Raw genomic sequence first — 22762 nt, 5'->3', positions numbered from 1 at the left:
CTGCAAAGCTCAATGCTCTGCAAAAATCAGAATTTTTTTTCTCTACAAAGTAACCAAACTAAACACTAGGACTAAATATTTGAAGATATAAAGAACTTGAAGCATGAAACCTGTTTTCCCAAATTACCAGATTTGACATTAAATAACAGGGAAAGGGTTGATATGTAAAACAAAACAACGGGACCAGACACTGTAATTCTACCAAGTGGCTTTCTTTATCCTGGCGTTCTTTCAACCAACCATCTGATTATTAATGTTTTATTTCTAATAAAGTAAAAACCATTTTTATTTTTATTGTATGTATGTATGTACGCCAGTGTTGTGTCTACTTTTTGTTATTGTCACGTTCACCATAGCCTATTGTTATTTATTTTTACTTGTGACGACACGTGCTCACTACAGTAGGCCAGCCACCACTGCCTATCGTCCTCTAGCCTCTCGACAATGTCTATGAAATCAATCTGAATCCACAGGACTAGATAAGCAGGCTTTTAAATTAATAATAAAAAAAGACACACAGCTAAAAATAAAACAATCTTATATAAAATTTACTCTTTAATATTGTAGTTTGGAGAAAAATAGAGATGTTTAAAATACTAACTCGTGTCATTCGGCTGATTGCCCTTACAAATCAAAAGTGACTCTGAAGACAATTATAATCTCAGACTCAATTTTTCACTAATCAGCAAAGCTAAAAAAGAAATACAAAAAAGACAAAATGGAGGGACAAGGATTTAGTAGAGAAGGTATGTTTATTATTTCAATTCATGTTTTCATTGTAATTCGTGCAGTTATTCTCATAGAAAATGACTTTTACTCGTTCTGTAGTTGACAGAGAACCGAGAGGTGATTGTCATTATGTAAATGTTTTGTTTTTGTGGATCTATATCGAAGTTTCTTGTTGGGAGATTTTGTTTCTTTGTGGTAGACAAAAATGGCGTCGTGGTTTTTCGAGCTTTTTCCTCATTTTTTTGTTGTTGTTTATTTTGTGTGTGTGAATTTCTTTTTCATTCTTTAAATCAACGCAAATTACTTGTTTATTTAATGATTAAATAATTCATTAATTTATACTGTCACCTTTTTGTTAACTCGATTGCAAAGTGCTTTCTTTTAATGATTTTAAGCCAAAGCTGATTTGGCATTAATTGTATGTAGAGATTCTCAACTTATTGTTTCTTTTTTTTTTTTTTTTTTTACTTTAAACTTTACATTTTATTTCAGTTAAATAAAACAAAACCTTCTAGACATTAAATTTAAACTTCATTGATTATTTGTAATATTTATTTTTAATTGGAAAATAAATAACATTTCAAGTAAATTCTCAATACCTGTTTGTTTTTTACCAAAACTCATAAAATTAGCATTTTTGCGTATGTCGAAAATAAATAAATTTTAAAATACATTGAAAATTTAAACAATATTTTTCTTTTAAATATATTATTGTTACTATTATTATAATTGTGATTTTTTTTTCTTATAAAAAAGCGGCGATCGTGGCTACAAAAGAACGCGAGTCGTCTAAACATTAAAAGGTCGCTAAAAATAGGGGTTGCGGGTAATAGAAGAAAAATATAATCTTAAACATTTTTACATGAGAAGTCATTTCGTGTAAAATGTTAATTTATTTTACATATTGAAATTCGAGAAACGCACCATTAAAATGTGTAAACATTGAATAAGTAAAAAAAAAAAAAAAAAAAAAAGTCAACATGGCCGCCACTTGCAATTTCGTAGACCAGGTAGCAGCCTTGACTTTGCGATAAAAACCAGGATCGAGCGAAACGGAACGAACCCGAGGCAAAGTTGACTAGTTGGAACATGACAATTTGAACAACTTTTATTTTTACTTATGTAGAATAAATGCAAGAAAAAAAATCAGCTAACGTAAACGAGTGCTGGAGCAACTCATAGCAAGTGAAGTAGAAGTAGAAGAGCAGTAGAGAGAGCACTTAGAGCAGTGGCACTGCTGAGTGCTGCTGTGCTCTGCTACTCCACTAGCGCATGTTGAACATTGTTCGATTGAGGGAGAAATCATTATTTTTACAAGGAAAGAATTTTTTGCGTGTGTGACCTAGTTTGTTTTATTTATCTTGGCTTGAAATTAGCGCATGCTTTTTATTGATTTTATCCCCCTTTTTTTTTTTTTGCCGGAGTTAATGTAATTATTAACAGGAAAATTGGTGAAAGTCAAAATGGAACCGCGCTATTTTTAAATATTATTTTCAAGTTTAATTAAAGTTTTATGATACCTGCGTTATTTTTAATTTTTTTTTAATAAAAAAAAATAAAACTTCCAAGTTTGCTTGAACTTTACTTTTTTTTTTTTTTTTTTTTTTTTTTTTTTTTTGTTACATTTAACAAACAAAATGAAAGCCGTGCTGAAATAATGACATTATTTAGAAAGCCATTCTGTGAAAAAAATTAATATTCCCTTAAAATCCAATGACTGCCCAGTCGAGAAAAGGAAGCAATGTGCACCTACCTTAAGTTGCGGAAATGATCCCAAGAACCCAAAACGGCCTAAGCTTATGTGGGCTCCTCACCAATGCCACATCCCCAACCTTTAATCTGTTTTGGAAGGGCACTCTAGAACGCCCCTGTGGTTTCTCTTGGAGGCTCAACAGGTACTCATTATACCATAGAGTGCGGAAATTCTCCAGGCACTAGTCCCAAACTTGCATGATCCTGAGCAGCCTTTCTCAGCTGGGTGGGAGGTCGGAGACAAAATCCTCATCTTTCAGATCTAAAAGCAACCCAGGACTCTTATTAGGCCGCAAAAACATGTTAGGAGTTACTGCCTCTAACTCTGTCTCTGTAGATTCTCGATATGTCAGAGGGAGGTTATTGATAGCTCTTTGGATATCTGATATGATGGTAAGTAAAGAAAAATAATCTATCTCGCCTCTACCAACCACCTTGTAAAGACAATTCTTAATTGTCTGGATACTCCTCTCCCAAACACCTCCCACCCAAGGTGAGTAAAGTGGAATGGGGCAGAACTTAATAGAACAGGAGCAAAACCTCTGTCGATAATCATGGTTTAGCATCAACCTTTTAAACAATCGACCGCCTCCTACGAAAGTTTTAGCATTATCACTGTAAATGGTAGACGGCATGCCATACAGGTTCATGAACCACACTAATGCCTGCAGAAAGGCCAACACACTCATGTCAGGTAGCACTTTGATGTGTATAGCTCTGACACTGAGACACGTGAAGATCAGTAGATGCATTTTCACCTCCTTACCACCGTGCCTAACCCAAAGGTGACCGGTGAAATTCACTCCAGTATGCTTGAAGGGAACTTCCAGTTCAATACGGGATGTGGGTAAGTTAGCTACATTGGGTGGCAAGACCTGTCTGGTATTGTACCTTTGGCACAGAGCGCACAAAGTCAGGATCGTCTTCACTGGCTGTCTGCCTTTTGGCACCCAGTACCCACAACGTCTCAGTTCCACTAAAGTTGACCCAATCCCCAAGTGCTGGCACCTAGCCTGCGCATCCATTATGATAAGCTTGGTAATCTGGTGACACTTTGCCAACAGAATAGGGTGTTTAACCTCCCTGCTAAACTGGAGAGATCTACCAATTCTGCCACCTGACCTGATTAGACCTTCATCATCAATAAACAAATCAAGGTCCCGCACCAACCCAGGTACCGTCTTGCCCGAGGGATCTAGCAAAAAATCTAGTTCCTCAGCATATACTTGGTGTTGCATCGTCTGCATAAGCAAAACTGCTGCCAGTTTTTCACTGTCAACTTCTAACCGACGCAAGCGATTGATAAATTTCAGGACTAAGAAAGTCATTCTTAAGAGTTTATTAAATGAAGAGAACCTTTCCAGGGGCAGAACAGTAGGTGTTTCCTCTCCATGGAGGATCGCAGCGTTCCAAGACGCACAAGCTATACCTTGGCTGCGTTTGTTGAGGCACGGCAAGTCTTGAGTAGCCCACGGAGTGGTGCCGCCACTCAACCAACCTGGACCATAGCACTGGAACTGGAAGCAGGTTTTGAACCTTTCCAGCGTCATTCCCCTTGTGATCAAATTGGCGGGGTTCTCTGCCATTGGAATATACCGAAACGAGGGATACAAGCTGAGTGTGGCTTCTAATTCAACGCTCATCTGATCGATATCTTTTAGCCTATTTCGGGCAAACAGGTCTTGCTCGCGATGGTTCCCGAGATAAGCCAAGAGAGGACCACTTGAGAATCTGTGGCCACGTGAATCTCAGAGGGAGTGAATCCTCCAAAGTTTCTTAGAATCATAGGCAGGCACTTCATGGCCAGGAACACAGCCATGAGCTCCAGAGTAGGAAGTGTTTTCCTTTTCAAAAGAGCCACCATAGCTTTGGCAAATACCAAACAAGATCGACACTTCTGAACCACATATGCCGCAAACCCATAGGCTTCCGGGGAGGCATCACAAAACAGGAAGAGTTCGCCAGGTTCACTCTCACTGAGTGCCTTACGAGAAAAGGAAATGGTCCCCAATCCAGAGAGATCTGAAGAAAGTTTCTTCCATAAGGAAAAAATTCAGGTGGAACCAGCACATCCTACCCTAATCCTTTCTCCCAAAGCTTGCTTAGCAGAATACGACCTCGCAAGAAACGGGCAATTTCGCATGTTTTCTTCCTGTCAACATGGGAAGAATCTTTTGCTTTGTGCATTCCAACTCGAGAACTGTCTACTGCGAACCAGTTACCTCCCAGTACTTGTGTAGAACAACAAACCATCAGAAACTGTTCTGAAACTAAACATGGCTTACACTTCTAGAGTTTATGAACCCAGTGTGCGTCTTTATTTCGATGGATCTGAATCAAAAGTCGAATTGTGGCAAGTGAAATTTCTAGGATATCTACGAATTCAAAAGCTACACAAAGTACTTCAAACACAACCTGAAAACAGAAATGATCCCAACTTCATTGAAAAGAATGCAACAGTGCTTAGATGACTGAAGTCTATCACTGGTAATGAGAGAAGCCCTGGATGATGGCTGCAAAGCATTGAACATATTGAGAGAGCATTATTTATCGAAAGAAAAACCAAAAATTATTTCTTTATATACTGAACTGACTTCTCTAAAACGAATGGAAGCTGAAACCATTACAGATTATATTATAAGAACCGAAACTACTGCAAATTCTTTAAAAATGTCTGATGAAGTTATTAGCGACAGTCTGTTAATTTCCATGGTCCTCAAGGGATTACTGAGTGATTTCAAGTCATTTACCATCGTGATAACCCAGAAAGAAAAACCCATGACTTTTAGTCAATTCAAGGTAGCACTCAGAAGTTACGAAGAAACTGAAAAAATGATAACAGAAAAAAACAAATCTACAAATATCATGAAATTTAAAAATACACACATAAAAACACCAAAATTAAATTATACCCATGCCGGGAATAAAAACTGCAATATTGCCAAAAACAATTTTTCTCCTAAGAAAAATACAAAAATTAATTGCTATAATTGTGGACGCCTTAATCACAAGAGTTTCCAATGTAGAAACAGGGTTTTAAAGGGCGACTCCATTAAAAATGTGGAGAGCTCCGTTAGCGAACATACATTCTTATTTTCATGTACATTTAACGCTTCAACAAACAATAATTTTTTGTTGATTGTGATACAACGGCACATGTGATTACAAAGGAATCTGATTTTATCAATTTTGATCCCAACTTTAAGCCACAAAATCATTTTGTAGAACTTACTGACGGCAGTCAAGTAAATGATATCGTTTTGAAAAGAGGTGATGCTAAAATCTCGCTAAGGAACAATAAAAGTGAACTATGTTTCTGTATTCTAGAAAACGCTCTTCTGATCCCGAAATGTAAACAAAATATATTTTCTGTACAAGCTGCCATTAAACAAGATGCAAATATAAACTTTAGCCCCAATAAATCAAAACTGGTGTACCCGAATGGAACTCTATTCAACGTTAAAGAAAATGGAAGACTATATTATTTAAATAGCGTAGTCCCATCGAAAACCGCCTGCCATGATTTACAGACATGGCATAAAATTCTTGGACACTGCAATATTCCTGATATCAAAAAGTTGTTAACTGTAGTTGATGGAATGAAAATAAAAACATCAAAAATCTTTTACTGCGACGTTTGTACGCAGGGAAAAATGACAGACTATCAAAACAAGATGCCAGACAAGAAAGCCAAGAAAATCCTATCACTGGTGCATTGTGACTTGAATGGTCCCGTGGAACCGATGGCCAGAGAACATTATAGATATGTATTGAATTTCATAGATGACCATTCAGGTTTATTAATGGTTTACTTTTTAAAGAACACATCTGATACCCTGCTAGCAACTAGAAAATATTTAGCCGACATGGCTCCGTACGGTGAAGTAAATTTGGTTTTCTACCGTAGAAAGCTTCATATGGGGTTTTAGATATATTCGCTCTGACAACAGTACGGAATTCACTAATAAAGACTTTGAACTTTTACTAATTAACCATCGTATCAAGCATGAAAAATCGGCCCCTAGATCGCCACACCAAAACGAGACTATGGAAAGAGCATGGCGGACACTTTTTGAAATGGCAAGATGTCTACTCATTGAATCAAAACTCCCCCAAAACCTTTGGACGTACGCACTTATGGTGGCTGCTTATATACGAAATAAGTGCTTTAACAAAACACTATATCTAAAACCCCATATGAAGCTTTCTGCGGTAGAAAACCAAATTTAAGCTGAATGCATGTATTTGGTTCAACTTGTTTCGCATATATAGATAAAAAGAGTAAATTAAATATTAAAACAGATAGAGGTATATTTGTTGGATATGATAAAAACAGTCCAGCCAATTTAGTATTTTTTCCAGAGAAAAATAAAGTAAAAAAAATCCGATGTGTAAAATCCTCAGAGCAAAAGATTCTTCCCGATTTGACAGAAAGAAAACATATGCAAAATTGCTACATAAAGATTTAATATTTATGGAGCAATTCTGGTTTCTGCTTGGTTGGTAGTAGAAGTGAATTAATTTTATTCGTCAGTTCCTAGCAGCATCGTTTATAAATAGAATCTCTCGACTGTGCAAGATCATACCCCATTATGGATTATTGCAACATACCTCCTATTTTTTATAATGGGGAATCCCTTTGGTTCATTCTGCTTAAAAATAAATATATATTTTTATAACGTCAAAGAATGAGAGTTCATATAGAAACGTTTTAATTTGAATAAAATAAAATACGCATCAAGTGTGCTTGAAAGCCAAATACAATATAATATTAGGAAAATAAACAAATCTTTTACTTGTTTGAAATTTATCACAAATATATTTCAGAGGTATACTCCATCTTCAGTGTGTTGTTTCCTATATATGCTTCCGGGTTGCATTTATATTTGCTCTCTATTGCTCCCACAACAACGGAGTTACTATCTTTAAGTGCATATCTGAGAAAATTGACCACATCCTGTCTGCTCATCCTTCAGCTAACATTCACGTTTGTGGAAATTTTCACAATGTGGAATGGTGAACCCACTCAAAAAAGACAGATGATGAGGAGAGGTTCTGTCATGATTTCTCCATTGTTTATGACCTCACTCAGATTGTTCGCGAACCCACTTGTGTGCCTGACATTGACGGTCAGTATGCAAGTCTTCTAGACCTTTTCCTCACAACTTGCCCTGAGCAATGTTCATCTTCTGTTCATTCCCTGCTGGGATCTTCCGACCACTCTGTTGTATCAGTTAAGATAAAAATGAAATGTAATAAGTCCTCAGACGTACCTCTCCATTGTACAGTATAGCAATATTCTATGGCTGACTGGGATAGCTTCCACACATTTATATCAGATCTACCTCTGCATTCCATGTTTAAGCAGGATATGTCCTCTACAGTATTTGACCTGACGGAATGATTAATTGTAGGTATAGACCGTTTCATACCCTCAAAAAAGATTCCAGCCGTACAGCCAGCCATGGCTCTTTCCGGAATGTGCTGTTGCCATTGCGCACAAAAATCCCCTTTTCCATTGCTTCCAACATAACAGATGTACTGAGGCTAAAGCCACTTTCAGGACTGCCAGCAACCACTGTAAAAGAGTAATGAAGAACATGAGAGAGCTGCATGCTCAGTCTGTCAAGTCCAAAGTTGCTGAGCAGTGGCTTGATTCCCACCAGTTTTGGCAAATAGCAAACAGGATCCTGAACAGAATTGTGTGCTTCCAACTATCATCAATGGATCTGGAGTAATCTTGTCCGCATCAGACAAAGCCAAACTCTGTCAAAAACTTTGCAGCTAATTCTACCCTATGCGATCCAGGCCGCCCTCCCGCTCTTCATATTTCCTCTTGTATTAGAAAACATGCTATGTAACATACAAATATCTGTGCATGATGTTGCCAAGCCAATAAAAAAGCCTTGATTCTAGCAAACAACTGACCCTGACGGCATTCCAATTGTAATACTGAAAAAGCTTCAACCAGAACTAGCTCCCATACTTACAAAGCTGTTTGAGCATTGTCTTCAGGAGAATTACTTCCAAACACCCTAGAAAATCTCATCATGTCTGATATTTAATTAATAATTTATCTCAATAAAATACAGAAAAATATATAGTAACAAGAGTCTGAAAATGAGGAACAAGAGTATGACTGATGAAGAATGCTTTATTTTTGGTTTGCACATAGGCACAATTTACGGTACAATTCCTCAACATGAAAACTGAAAGGTAAAGGGATACTTTTCTTTGACAGTAATTTAAAGTAAAAAAATAATGATAATTCGATAGGAAGAGAAGGGAGGGAAATTTTCTATATGCTTACATCTATTTGACTCAAATTCAGTTCAGTTGTAAAATACATTATTTGATATGATTTAGACGATGCTTGTCGCTTCGATAAATTTTCGCTGGCAAGCAAAAGAATGAGTTAACTTGTCTTCTTTTCCAATATAATTAATATTAGTGCCATTTATGACAACAAAATTTGCTGATAAATCCGCATTAGAAAACCTATTAATCGTCCAATTATCAAAGGCCGATTAATCAGTAATTGGCCAATTTGATAATCGGTACATCCCTAATATTTAGTATTAGTTTTAAGTTCAATGGCATTTTTAACACTAGCCAACAGTATTATTGATTCAAAATTCAGTAATATTCTGAAAATATTGAGGTCTGTTTATCCATGTTTTTCCTTAGAAATCAAAATAAAACGTTTGTAAAATGCCTAGTGTCAATTTATTTTATTTATATTTTACATGATGACTCAATTTATTCTTAAACGTGTCATAACAATACTTTTTCTAATAAAAGTGAAAGTGCATTTTAAGTGTGAAAAACATTAGAGCTTGTTAAGATAGTCGACAGATCAATTTAAAAAAAAAAAAAATTTTAAGCAAAATAAAACAAAAACGGTACTTGTCATGTCGAAAATAGTAATATATCAAAAATGACAAAATTTCATCGAGTAGAACATTATTTATAATTAAAAGTAATGTTTATGGAAAATTTGGGCAAATGGCATTTTCCCTACATGTGAACACCTTGGAGATTGTGAATACAAGGGATATATTTATCTCCTTTTTCACTACTTCCAACATTTGTTATCTATAGTAGTCATTCTACACAAAGAATTTTTGTCATTTTTGGGTATATTAATATTTTTGACATGACAAGTAAGTACTGTTATTTTGGCTTAAAACCACATATTTAAAAATCGATCTGTCGACTCTATCTTAATAAGTACTAAAATGTCAATTAAATTCATGGTTGGTGACATTAGATGGATTTCTGCCAGTATTAGGCAATCATGGAAGGTTAATCTGTATCAAGTGCCACATGAATTCATAAGCTCATTATTTGGCTTTTTTGATATAATGGGTGCATGAGTGAAATTGAATGAAACATTATTCTGAAAGAAAACTACAATTTTTGTATATCAGGAAAAAACATTTTATTTAAGAACTCTTTATTCACTGTTGGCCGAGTGGAAGGCTAAGAGAAAAATAATTGTTTAAAAAAGGAGGACTATAAAGGATCTATTTAGTTTTTCCTTATTTTATTTTTGATGGTAATCACTAAAACCCAGAATTAAAGATAGGTTTGATGAAAAAAAACTGTGTTAGTGACTAAAATAATAAACTTATGAATATTTTTACTTTTAATTTAATGACATTATCTTTTTCATTACACTTCAGTTCTATTCCACATTTTTGTCAATCATAGAAATATGGCAGTTTAATTTTACTAATTTAAAGTTTGTTTTTTTATTAATACGTAATACTAAATTGATTTTTAACTCTAATATGTTCAGCATGTCATAATCTTTTTTCTTTTGAAATAAACTTTTTGAGCTACTACATATCACCTTTTTTGAAAAAAGAAAAACTTATCTAATTTTCTTTTTATATTATGGTTTTCAAAATACAATTTAATGTTTAAGTTGGTATCTCATACTTTATCTTTTTTATTCAATATTTGTGTTTCTATCTACTTTGCATGAAAGCAAAGTTAGGCACAAGGTCAGTTTCTAACGCTGCAAAAAACCAGCTGCCAAAAAACTGAAAACAGGAAAGTATAAAGTATATTATCAAAACAGATAATTTAATTCTATTTAAAAATTTTAAATATTATAAAATCGGCAAATAATTAAACTGAGGTAAAGTTATATACACAAGGTTGTTTTTAATGAGAAAAATACATCTCCTCAAAAAGTCATACTCTGGAATGGGACAAAAAGAACAGATACTGTATTTTAATGTTCAATTTAATTTGGAAAGTGAATAAGAATAAAGCAAAAAGAAAAACTATTTGGAGCAGATGTAAAAATAAACACGGATTTTCATTTTTTTAAATATTCAAAGCAGACGATTTTTCTTACATTTTAAATGCTTGCCATTGATTGGTTAAATTGAATCACTTGACAATTCCTTGATTACGATTAGTGATGGCCATAAATGTGCCAAAAATATATTTGGATCATATTCAGACTACTATTCTCAGCTTGCTTGTTATTTTCACAATATTCCAGCTTTCTTCGGGTAGATCTTTTTGAACTCAACTCAATGGAGAAAGGTGTTGATTACAATCAGCTTTTTAAGTGAGTTGTCTGGGGGTTGAAGGTTCAATTTTTACTATAGGTGATAACTAATAACACAATCAATACTCCTAGTCAGTTATATCTTTGAAATTTACAAACATATCCACACACACACACACACATATATATATATATATATATATATATTATACCCAAATTGTTTAGCCTAAAATCCCATCTTTTTTCATCTACATCGTATAAAATGTAAATTTTTTTTATTTACAAAAGAGTCATCACTTATCAAGGCCTGGAAGCAACTCGAGGATAAAGTTAATGAGTGCATGGTAGTTAATGGGACAATATCGTAGTAATCGTTAGTAGTGGAAATTTAGTAAATTGGATTACCTACGGTTATTACTCATCTAGAATTTGTTTATGTTGGACTTGAAGACAACCATATTGTAGTCAGTTGAAAAGCAGAAAAACAGAAGAGAGTTCCCCATGAATGCAGTTCTAAGAAAGAAACTTTGTTCATGGAATCTCTGTTTAGGTTTAGCATAGATAAAGAGTCGGGGAAAATATTGATAGTGATGTAGATGTAGAATCAAGAATGCGCTTACCTTCCCTCTCCACCATTATGGACCAGTTAACTAATGTCAACTTATTTATTCAGTAGCAATTAGTGGTATGCTAATTGCCATTGGACCAGCCTACAATTATTCAGGGATGGTGGATTGTTCTATTTTGAGGCGCCTGATTGGCTAACCATGCCAGGAGGGGCAGGTGCCACTCTACAAATGCCAGCTGCACTGGCATTCAGGGTTTTTTACTGTTCTAGACTTCTGCCAGGAACTACACTCTGTCAATTATCACATCCATTCAGCACAACATCTTCATTGGATTAGCTGGCTCACCCTAGCAATATTCTACATGGCGCTACGAACAATGGAACCTGAGGATTGGGAAGACTTCTTTCTCAAAGCTGGGATTACAGCTGAGTCTGCCAAATTCTATGCCACCACATTTGCCAGAGAAAGACTCACCACAGATCACCTACACATGATGGTCAGATCCCTGTTAAAGGAATTAGGCATCACTACTATGGGTGAAGCAATGCGAATCCTCGAAAAAGCCAAGGACCCCCCCCCCTCACAGACTGTTTATGCTAAGGCACCAACCGCCAAACTCCCTCAGCTCCATTCCAACATGACACCCCAACAGTTTAGGAAATTCCGAATCGATCGGGAGGTATTTACTAAAATTACTGACATGCCAAAACACCAGGCCAATATTCAATTGTACAATTGTGCAGATGAATCGGTCCAAAATGCAATCATAAACACTTACCCGAAATTTTTTACCACTGATCCAGACAGATTTTTGAACACGATCGAGGCCCTGGTAACCCAGAAAGCGAACCCAATGATACACCGTATCACATTTGCATCAATGTCCCAGACTGAGAGGGAATCAATCCAGCAGTACCTGGTTTGTCTCAGAGCGACAGCACTCGATTGTGACTTCTCTTGCCCCTGCTGCAGCTATGACCTTTCCGACGTTTACATAAAAGACCAGCTAATAAGGGGAATAGCAAATGACACACTCCAGACGGACCTACTGGCTAAAGCCGGCTCACTGAAATCACTTGAGCAGAATATCTGCCATGCCGAGGCATTTGAGTCCGCACTATGGGACCAGACTACAATGAGCAACATGTTGGACATATCTGCCTTCCGGATGTCTACATATCGAAAACAGAAGCGTTGTGTCCCCACTAAAAGGAGCCCAGACTCGCGTTAGCCCCCCCCCCTCAAATTGCAATTACAACAACGACATGGGGTCAACACCCCATTGCAGCGGTTGTGGAAACAGTCAACATGGCACCCCGGGGATGAAAGCTCGCCACCTATCTTACCCAGCATGGGGCCAAACATGCAGCAATTGTAGAAGATCAAACCACTTTGCCCGAGTGTTCCGGTCGATCAAGAAGGAACGCCGCAGAGCTGCTGTCAAAAGCACCGAACTTGACGAGGCAGCAAGTATTTTAGTGGTGAATGCTCTGACGAACTGCAATCACTTGTGCCCCCACGACGTGTGCACCCTCGACAAATCCGACAGGCTACTAAATCCCACCCCCACACTGTAGAGATCCCTAGATGTAAAAGATCTTTTTACTCCAATAGTTTCTTCCCCAGAACCGCTAGACTCTGGAATTCCATCCCAGGTCCCTGCTTCCCCAACAGTACTGACGTGCAGAAGTTCAAGTGTAACGTGAACCGACACCTTGCTGCCCAAATCCCTACATAGTACCCCAGTAGTTGTTGCCCCTGATAGTAGCCCCCTACACCAAAGTGGCAATTTGCCTTGTTTGGGGTGAAAATGTAATAAAAAAAAAAATAAATAAATAAAAAAAATGGACAGCCTGATCGCCCACATTACATTTGATCAGGCAACAAACAAGTACTCGTCCACACCAATAGAGCAAGTTACCGAAATAAAGGCAACGGTAACCCCATTTTCACCCAATCCAGACCCAAGGAAGAGAAACAACATCCCTGAAAATAATAGCACCAACATGATGATATTCCCTGACAGCGGTACCACTATATGTCTGGGTGGCACAATACACTTGAGACACATGGGCCTCACCATAGACAACCTGATCCCATCGAGCAAAGTTGTTCGAGCAATCGGGGATTCCACTCTTGAATGTCAGGGTTGGTTGCCGGTGACGTTCAGTGTGGGGACACACACAACCAAACAAGCCCTCTACATTTGTGAAAGGATAAAATGGCTTTATTTCAGCAAGGCGGCCTGCATTGATGTTGGGATATTACATAAGGAATTCCCAAACCCATCGATGGCTATGCAGTCGTTAGAAGTCGAAAATAAAGTGCAGGATACAGAAAACAGGGTCAAACCCCTACCGACGCGTCCAGACAGCCTCCCTTTCCCTGCCACTGAAGCCAACATCGGCAAATTATAAGACTGGCTGTTAGAATGTTTTGCGGACACTGCATTCAAAAACGACGGGGTATTTCCCTCCATGACTGAACCTCCAGCACACATTCACCTGAAGGAAGGGGCTATTCCAAAAGCCAGACATAACCCAATCTCGGTGCCTTACCATTTGAAAGAACAGGTCAAGCAAGACCTGGAATGATGTGGGGAGGGGCATCATTGCTCCAGTGCCTGTCGGCACACCGACTGACTGGTGCAATACCATGGTGATCACTGTGAAAAAGAATGGCAAGCCGAGACGAACCATCGACTATCAGTACCTTAACACACAGTGCAAACGGGAAACACATCATACCGAATCACCCTTTCGATTGGCATCGCATTGGACGCCGTTGATGGATATCACTCAATCCTGTTGGACAAAGAATCTCAGCCACTGACAACTTTCATCACGGAATGGGGGAGGTTCATGTATCTCCGAACCTCCCAGGGGTATCTAGCGTCTGGAGATGCCTACACACATAGATTTGATGAAATAATTGAGAATATCCCGCGCAAAATAAAGATCATTGACGACACTCTACTTTACGACTCGGATATCAAGGAATCATTCCTACACACATTCGATTTCTTGCTACATTGTGCAAAGAATGGAATCGTCTTGAACAAAGACAAGTTTCAATTTTGCCAAGACGTTGTGCAATTTGGCGGACTCCAAATTACACCCTCCGGGATAACCCCCTCGGAACCAATATTAGACGCAATATCCAATTTCCCAGTACCAAAAAGCATCACTGATGCAAGATCCTGGTTTGGGCTTGTCAATCAGGTAGCCTGGGCATACTCGCTAGGACCAGTAATGCTATCGTTCCGCGATCTTGTGAAAAAGGACTCACATTTCACGTGGAACCAGGACCTTGAGAATGCATTCAAGCAGTCGAAACAAGCCATTGTCGACCTTGTTCGTAAGGGTGTCGCAACATTTGATAAGAATCAAACCACTTGCCTAGGCCCTGATTGGAGCAAAGAAGGAATGGGCTTCCTGCTCCTTTAGAAACACTGTTCGTGTACCATGGAAAAGGCCCCCGTGTGCTGCCCAGAAGGTTGGCACCTGGTATTTGCTGGTAGCAGATTTTGCACTGACGCAGAGCGCAGGTACGCACCGATAGAAGGCGAAGCAGCAGCAATTGCATGGGTGTTAGAAAAATGCTGTGTGTTTGTTATGGGTTGCCCTAATCTCATAGTGGTGACGGATCACGAGCCACTGAAGGGCCTGTTTGGTGATAGAGGTCTAAGCAAGATCCAGTCCCCCGACTGTTTAGATTGAAGTAAAAAAAACCCTGAGATACCACTTCAACATACAACATTGTCCTGGGAAATGGCATAGGGGGCCCGACGCTTTCTCCCGTAACCCAACGGCCGTGATGAACGCCCTCCTTGACGTATTTCCCTTCCAGCCTTCCAAATCAGACACTTCAGAATGCGAGAACCTCAATAGCATAGTTGAATCTACTGCTCTCATATCAACATTTGGGTACAATGACAACGTAGCAATCACATCACCAGGCATCATCAAGGCAGCAGGACGTCATGACCCACAGTACCAAAAGTTGATAAGTACGGTACAGCAAGGTTTTCCTGAAGCACAAACTCTCACTTCACCCGAAGTCCGTGAGTACTGGAAAGTACGGCACCGCCTCAGCACCCATGATGACCTGGTGCTCTTAGACAGAAGAATAGTCGTTCCAAAAGGTCATCGAGGAAATATACTGCGCTGCCTGCATTCAGCACATCAGGGCATAACTGGAATGAAAGCCCGAGCAAACGAATCCATATATTGGCCTGGAATGAATGCCTCCATCCGCAATATCAGGGAGAACTACATGACTTGTACAACGATTGCACCAAGCCAGCCCCGGGAACCAATTACATTGACACAGTCCCCAGAGTGGCCGTTCCAGCAGATTGTCATGGATCTGTTCCACGTTGGTGACCACAGATACCTTGCTTGCACTGATAGATTAACTGGCTGGCTCATTTTGTACCACCTAAGCCAAGGGCAGGCAACCACCTCTCGGCTCATCTCAATCTGTCGGGAGATATTTCAAGCATATGGTTCCCCAGAAAAACTCAGCAGTGATTGTGGCCCGCCGTTCACATCCCTCCCATTCAAGTAGTTTCTAGAGAAATGGTCTGTAAAGCACAGGTTATCATCTGTGACCTATCCACAATCCAATGGTCGAGCAGAGCTAGCTGTCAAAACAGCCAAGAGGGTTGTAGATGGCAACACAGGACCACAAGGGTCCTTAGATAACGACAAGGCTGCCAGGGCCATCCTACAGTACAGAAATACCCTTATACAGGGTATCGGCCTATCTCCAGCATAGCTTCTGCTCCACAGGCGACTTCGAGACTACCTCCCCTCTCACCCGACCCTTTACAAGCCACATCCGGAATGGATCGGCGCAGCTCGAAAACGCAAGATAACCCTGTCTCGGCGCAACACGCGGCTCATAGAAATGTATAACCGTACGGCCCATTCTCTCCGCCCACTACAAAGAAACTACCGTCTCTGGGACATCACTGGTCGGGTGATTGAAACCCTCCCCAATCGGCAGTACCGTATCAGAGTTGATGGCTCTGGTAGAATCACCTTGCGGAATCGTCGGTTCCTCAGAAAACTTGAGACTCCCACATCTCCAAAGCCCATCCCAAGTGCGTTACCAGGGGCCCCACCTCACATACCCCAAGTGACAGAGAGAAACAGCCCTGTCGTACCAGACCCTCAATTTGACCTTCGGACACAGCAACTCGGCGGGAACATCACTCCAGAAGAAGTACCTGAACCTCCTAGACCAATGCCAGCCAAGTCGGCGCGGGCACTTGCGAGGCTATTCCCAGATAATCAACCTGGCCGTGAGGAGCTCATTCCTCCTCGGAGGCCGTTACCCCCACGTGATGGGGGAGGGGAGATGTAGAATCAAGAATGCGCTTACCTTCCCTCTCCACCATTATGGACTATTTAACTAATTTCAACATATTTATTCAGTAGCAATTAGTGGTATGCTAATTGCCATTGGACCAGCCTACAATTAGTCAGGGATGGTGGATTGTTCTATTTTGAGGCGCCTGATTGGCTAACCATGCCAGGAGGGGCAGGTGCCACTCTACAAATGCCAGCTGCTCTGGCATTCAGGGGTTTTACTGTTCTAGACTTTTGCCAGGAACTACACTCTGTCGATTATTGCATCCATTCAGCACAACATCTTCATTGGATTAGCTGGCTCACCCTAGCAATATTCTACAGTTTCAGTGTGTTTTTTATGAAAGTCAGGCAAGGGGGGACCATAGATTGGAGCTCAAACAAGCACTTGCACTGAAAATAATGATAAAGCAGAGACAGCATCTCTTCTGTGGGAAAGAGGTTGCAGGGAAGAGAAAAGAGCATCCCCCCACTAGGCTACAAAGTCTATTTTGAATTCTGTCAAGGCAGGATAAGATGCTTCTAGCAGCTCCTGCCCAGGTGAGGCAATAATTCTCCATCCTTGGATGTACTTGGCTCTTATACAGGTAGAGAATTGCATCAGCAGTGAGATATCTACTGGAATGGTAGTATGATCCCACCATTTTTCCAGCAGCCTTGGCAATGGATTTGATGTATGTATTCCATTTCAGATCAGGAGTAAAGGTCAGACCTAGGAGCTTATCAAAACATGGAGTCTCTCCAAAACGAGAGCCATTTATTTCAATTGATGCTAGACGAGGATCAGAGCATTGATGATAGAAAGATAGAAGCTTGGTTTTAGATGCATTAAAATTAACCAGCCACCTCTTTCCCCATTGCACCACATGCTCAAGATCAGAGGAGAGAGAATCAGACAGAACTTGGTCATTTACGGCCTTTGAAGTGTTTCCATAGATGGTAGTGTCGTCAGCATAAATGTCTATGAATGATCTTAGGATGTGATTTGGGAGCTCATTGATGTAGATCAGGAAGGGAGTTGGGACCAGGATGGACACCTGAGGGACTCCAGCATTAATACTGTGAGCTTCTGATTTCTGCCCATCAACCACTACTCTTATTAAATCAGAGAGAAATGATTTAATAATTGAAAAGATATTTCTAGCTATACCTTGCTTAAGATCTTGTGAAGTAAACCTTTATGCTATACCCTATCAAAGGCCTTTGATATTAGGTATCCCAAACCAAAATTTTATTTTTATCATATCTAAAAAAAGTAATGTGGGCATGTAGATTTTTGTAAACCATTTACAAAAATACCAAATTTATTTTGGTAGGTCAATTAGCCATCAAGTTATGATCATTCAAAGTTTGTCGGAAAGTTGAAATTTGCTATCGTGGCCGAGAAGCCAAATTTCATAGTCTATAACTAAAAATGTAAGCTACTAACAAGTGAAAAATCCTTATAAATGTAATGTCATCTTGTAGTAGATGAAAATTAATACAAATTTAGGCAATAAATATTAGATGAAATCGACTTAAACACTAGGCAAACTCCCTCTATCAACGTGGAAACAGTGAAAATACGACACGGAAATGCAACTTTAACTGTTCATATCAATTTCATTTTAATAGCTAATGTATTGAATCTTCTTAGTATGATTCAAAACACATTAGAGATCAAGATAATTCTTTCTTTTAATTATAAATTGATAAAACCACTCAATTGTGGACCATGTAAAAGCAGTCAAACAGGCAATTTTGTAAAAAGGGTAAAAAGGTTAAAAAAAATGAGTCAAAAGTATACGTTACTGAAATTGCTATAAAACTGTAACCATTGGTGGTAGAAGCTTGAAACTTTGCAACTTTACTAATTTTGGGGTGAGGAATTAAAAAAAATGGTTGCCTTGTTTCTAATAACAAAACTTTTTGCCACAGAAATACTTTTACTTTGGGAAATTTAAACTCGCCAAAAAAGCACCGACGACAATAATATTTAGAAATTTTTTATACAAAAAAAAGGCACAAATCTTATCTGTTTATCAGACTTCACTGGACCACCATGCTTAATAACAGTTAATAATTCTCTCTTTCTCACCAGCAGCTTGACGTTCTTTTTCCTTCTTTAATCTTTCATTTTGTGCAATTTTTTCTTGGACACGAAGTTTCACAAGGGCTTCTTGTGCATGTTTTTGTCGCAAATGTTTTGCATGTTTTCTGGAGATGCTCAGAATGGATTGCCTCTTTGTTGATGGTATTACTTCCAACCAAGCTGTTGTCCGATTGCGCTTAAGCATATTTGAAGATGATCGATTATGTAGTGATGCATGTCGTTTTGTTTGCATGCTAAAATCTAAATCTCCAAAGGCATGCTCACCTGACAGATTTGTTAAAGGGCAACTCTTCAAGGCATCTCTCGTCTCCTGATCTACATCTTTTCCAAAAGCACCTCCTTCTAAAAAGTCATGCAACTGGTGCTTAGTGACAATGAGGAACTTACTGAGTATCTTGCGCAAACATTCTAAAACAAGTTCAGGGGCTGTGAGACTAATACAGAGAGACACATTGCCTTCCTCAAAGAATTCCCCATTAAATACACCTTTGCAGTCAGATTTTAATAACAACTGGGGATTGTTGATCCAGCATTCTAAACTTAGAGCCATTTTCTTGATATAGTGATGGAAGTCAACATACTGAACAGTGCTGTTAACAAGTTTCCAGAAAGGTTTGGTCAAATTAATGTTCAGCAAACCAACTGCAGCAAGTAGGGAATGTAGTCTCTCATCAGAAATGTCAGCCAAAACACTCTGTAATTTCATATTGCAAGATGTTGCAAACACAGATAAAAATAATTTTATGTGCTCTTTATGGTGATATATTGCCAGGGCATTTTCAAATAGAGAATTAAACCTATTTGCCCGATAACTTGTGATTTGAGATTGATACCCTTCTTTGCTGCAGAATGCCAGCCATTCTGTCCTGCAACCACTTTTATTGTTTATGAGTGTATGTACGGGTGACGACAAAAAAAAAATTAATATGCGTTCTGTCACAATTTCTGTTAATGCTGACATAAAAAGTTTTTATGTAATTATTTTAAAATTTTAGAACAAAATAATTTAATATATTTGCTAATATATAGCCTTGGAACTGAGTTTCTATATTTAGTCAGTTTTTTTTCTACAAAGCGTAAATTTAGACATGTTTGGCGAATTGAAAATCAAAAACAAAAACATGTGCGTTCGGTCACAATTTCTGTTAATGCTGACATAAAAAGTTTTTATGTAATTATTTTCAAATTTTAGGACAAAATAATTTAATATATTTGCTAATATATAGCCTTGGAACTGAGTTTTTATATTTCGTCAGTTTTTTTCTACAAAGCGTAAATGTTGACATGTTTTACGAATCCAAAACAAAGAAACAAAAAATTAGTAAATAAATAATGCTTATTTTAAGTAATTTATTTTAAATAATTTTTTTTTAATTCTCTTTTTTTTTTTTTTCATAATTAAAAAAACTTATGTTTCTGAACAATAACAAAAACATATACTTTATCGTCATAAGTCACTAGCCGAACGTTTTGTTTATGGAATTTAATTAAAATAATTTAACAATGCTAAAGTTTATCCAACCGAAAAAAATAAAATTTTCCGTCAGTCCCACAAAACTAAAAATGTTTTGTACACGGTTTTATTAATTAATTTAATTAAAATAATTTAACATTGCTGAAGTTTATCCAACTGTAACCGAAGGAGAAAAGCGATGAAAGATAATATGAAAGTTTGAAAAAAGCTATAGAAAATAAACTGGCATTATTTTTTAAATTGTAAATTTTCATTTTTTTTAATGACGTTCTAAAAATATTAATTAAAAAAATATCTTTCTATAACTTTTAAATAATAAAGAAAAAACAAACTTACCTAAGAACTTTGGTAAGTCCATAGTGAAAGGAGTTGTTTGTTTATGTTTTTCCTTTCAGTCAATCAGTACGTTGTGCTGCTGTGTGGCTACTGGCTAGCTAACAGTTGATAATTGGTCTCTCTGGCATTAAGTTGAAAATCTCTGTAGGTACCCCAACTTTTATTAGTGTGCGCTCTTTGATTTATGGGGCCATAAACATGACACCAACAGATTATTAAAGAGGAGATATTCCTCTACAAAAGATGCCTTTTTCGAATTCTTACTATAAAATTTCTTTCATGTTTCTTTCACTGAAGTTTTCAAGTTGGATTTTTTTTTAGAAAAACCACTTATAACCTTTTAATAACCTCACCACGTTATTAAGTGACCTTTTTTCTTTAAAATGATACCATTTTTATATACTTAGAGACTCACAATATGAAGCGCAACAAATTTGAAAAACATCAACATTTTTTTTGTGTAAAAAATAAAGCGACATTTACCAAAATTAGAGGCATAACTTGAAAAATCCTGAAAAAAAACTATTAAAGACACAAGAAAAAGAATTATATATCTATAAAGACAAAAGATTAAATTTTATTTAAATCAAAACCATATCAAAATAACCCAAAAAACAAACGAGATATCGCAAGTTGAAGTTAAGGGAAATTTTACTTTATTTACTAGTTTTCGCACCTAAACTAGGCCAGTTTGGGATACCTATTGATATGTCAAGAACAATTGCCCTAGAAAGGAAGCCTCCCTGAGAGATTTGCTAATCCTATGAGATATAACTGTTAGCACATCTGCTGTAGATCTAGCAGAACGGAAACCATATTGCATGTCACAAAGGAAATTATTTTTCTTTTTCATGAAAATAAATTGTATACCTACCATTATGTTAATACCTCTTTTACTGAAAAAAGAATATTAATAATAGCAATAAATGTTAGTTTTGTATTAATCTATATACTAATATATATATATATATATATATATATATATATATATATATATATATATATATATATATATATATACTAATAAGTCACGATCTTGCTTTTTGATCCCTTTTTACCACCTCCTCATGGGGACTGATGTGACGAAGTTGGTTTTTAGACTTCATAAAGGATGAATGTTTGTTGTTAATATTTGAAAGCAGAAGCAGCCATAACTGCTAGCTTTATCAATCAATGTCAAAGTTATTAAATCTGCGATCGACATGTTAATAAACTTCCATCCTTGAAAGATTTTTATACCTTGACAAAAAAGAGAAAAAAAATGATTGAAAAAGACCTCATATGATTGAAAGTTTTGCTGATTCATTTCTTAAAGGTAAATAATTTCTTTTTAAAGAAAAAGAAATATTTCTGGCTTTCATAAATTTTTAATATTTACTTTTTATTGTTGCATTTTATTTTATTTTTATGTTAATTTAACAGGTTTCACTCCAACTCTGACTCCTAAGATACCAAAAATTCTAACTTTGACTCCTATGATTCCCAAATATACAATTCTAACTCCTTATTTTGAAGTCTTCCAATATTCAATCTGTTGATTCTTTAAAGATTACAAAATTTGACTCCTTCCAAGACCTCCAACTTCACAACCCTGGTAATTATTTGGGTATTAGTTAGAAAACAATAAAAATGCAACAATAAATACAGCATTTTTTTTTTTTTGCTTTGTCATAATTTTAGATTTTACTAAATCAATATTGTCAGTCATGCATCATGGTCTGTACAAGTGACAAGTACCAGAATATTAAAAAAAATATTGCTTTCTAAAATATAGTAAAAATGGGGATAATTACTCAATAACAAAATTATAATCAAGAAATTTGAAATTTATTTCTCTACTTTTTTAAATTTTTATTAAAACAAACATTGATCATATGATAAAAATGTGTTAAAATAGAGATTGCACAC

The 22762-nt window shown here is 37.2% G+C and overlaps 1 protein-coding gene across 1 annotated transcript in view; it reads left to right on the top strand.

Annotated features, from left to right (window-relative positions):
• Window positions 1–379: 379 nt before the first annotated feature.
• The window catches only part of LOC145263153 (splicing factor 3B subunit 1-like), a 144317-nt gene continuing 121934 nt past the window's right edge, over window positions 380–22762 (top strand). The window contains exon 1 of the mRNA XM_080120150.1: window positions 380–746. Coding sequence (XP_079976276.1) covers window positions 719–746 — 28 coding nt within the window. The 5' untranslated portion in view covers window positions 380–718. The remainder of the gene's footprint in view (window positions 747–22762) is intronic.

The sequence above is a fragment of the Euprymna scolopes genome, chromosome 38 (assembly GCF_053919585.1).
Source record: "Euprymna scolopes isolate OS-2025 chromosome 38, ASM5391958v1, whole genome shotgun sequence".
Classification (NCBI taxonomy): Eukaryota; Metazoa; Mollusca; class Cephalopoda; order Sepiida; family Sepiolidae; genus Euprymna; species Euprymna scolopes.
Note: the sequence above shows the minus strand (reverse complement) of the source record. Positions and strands in the feature narration are given on the sequence as shown.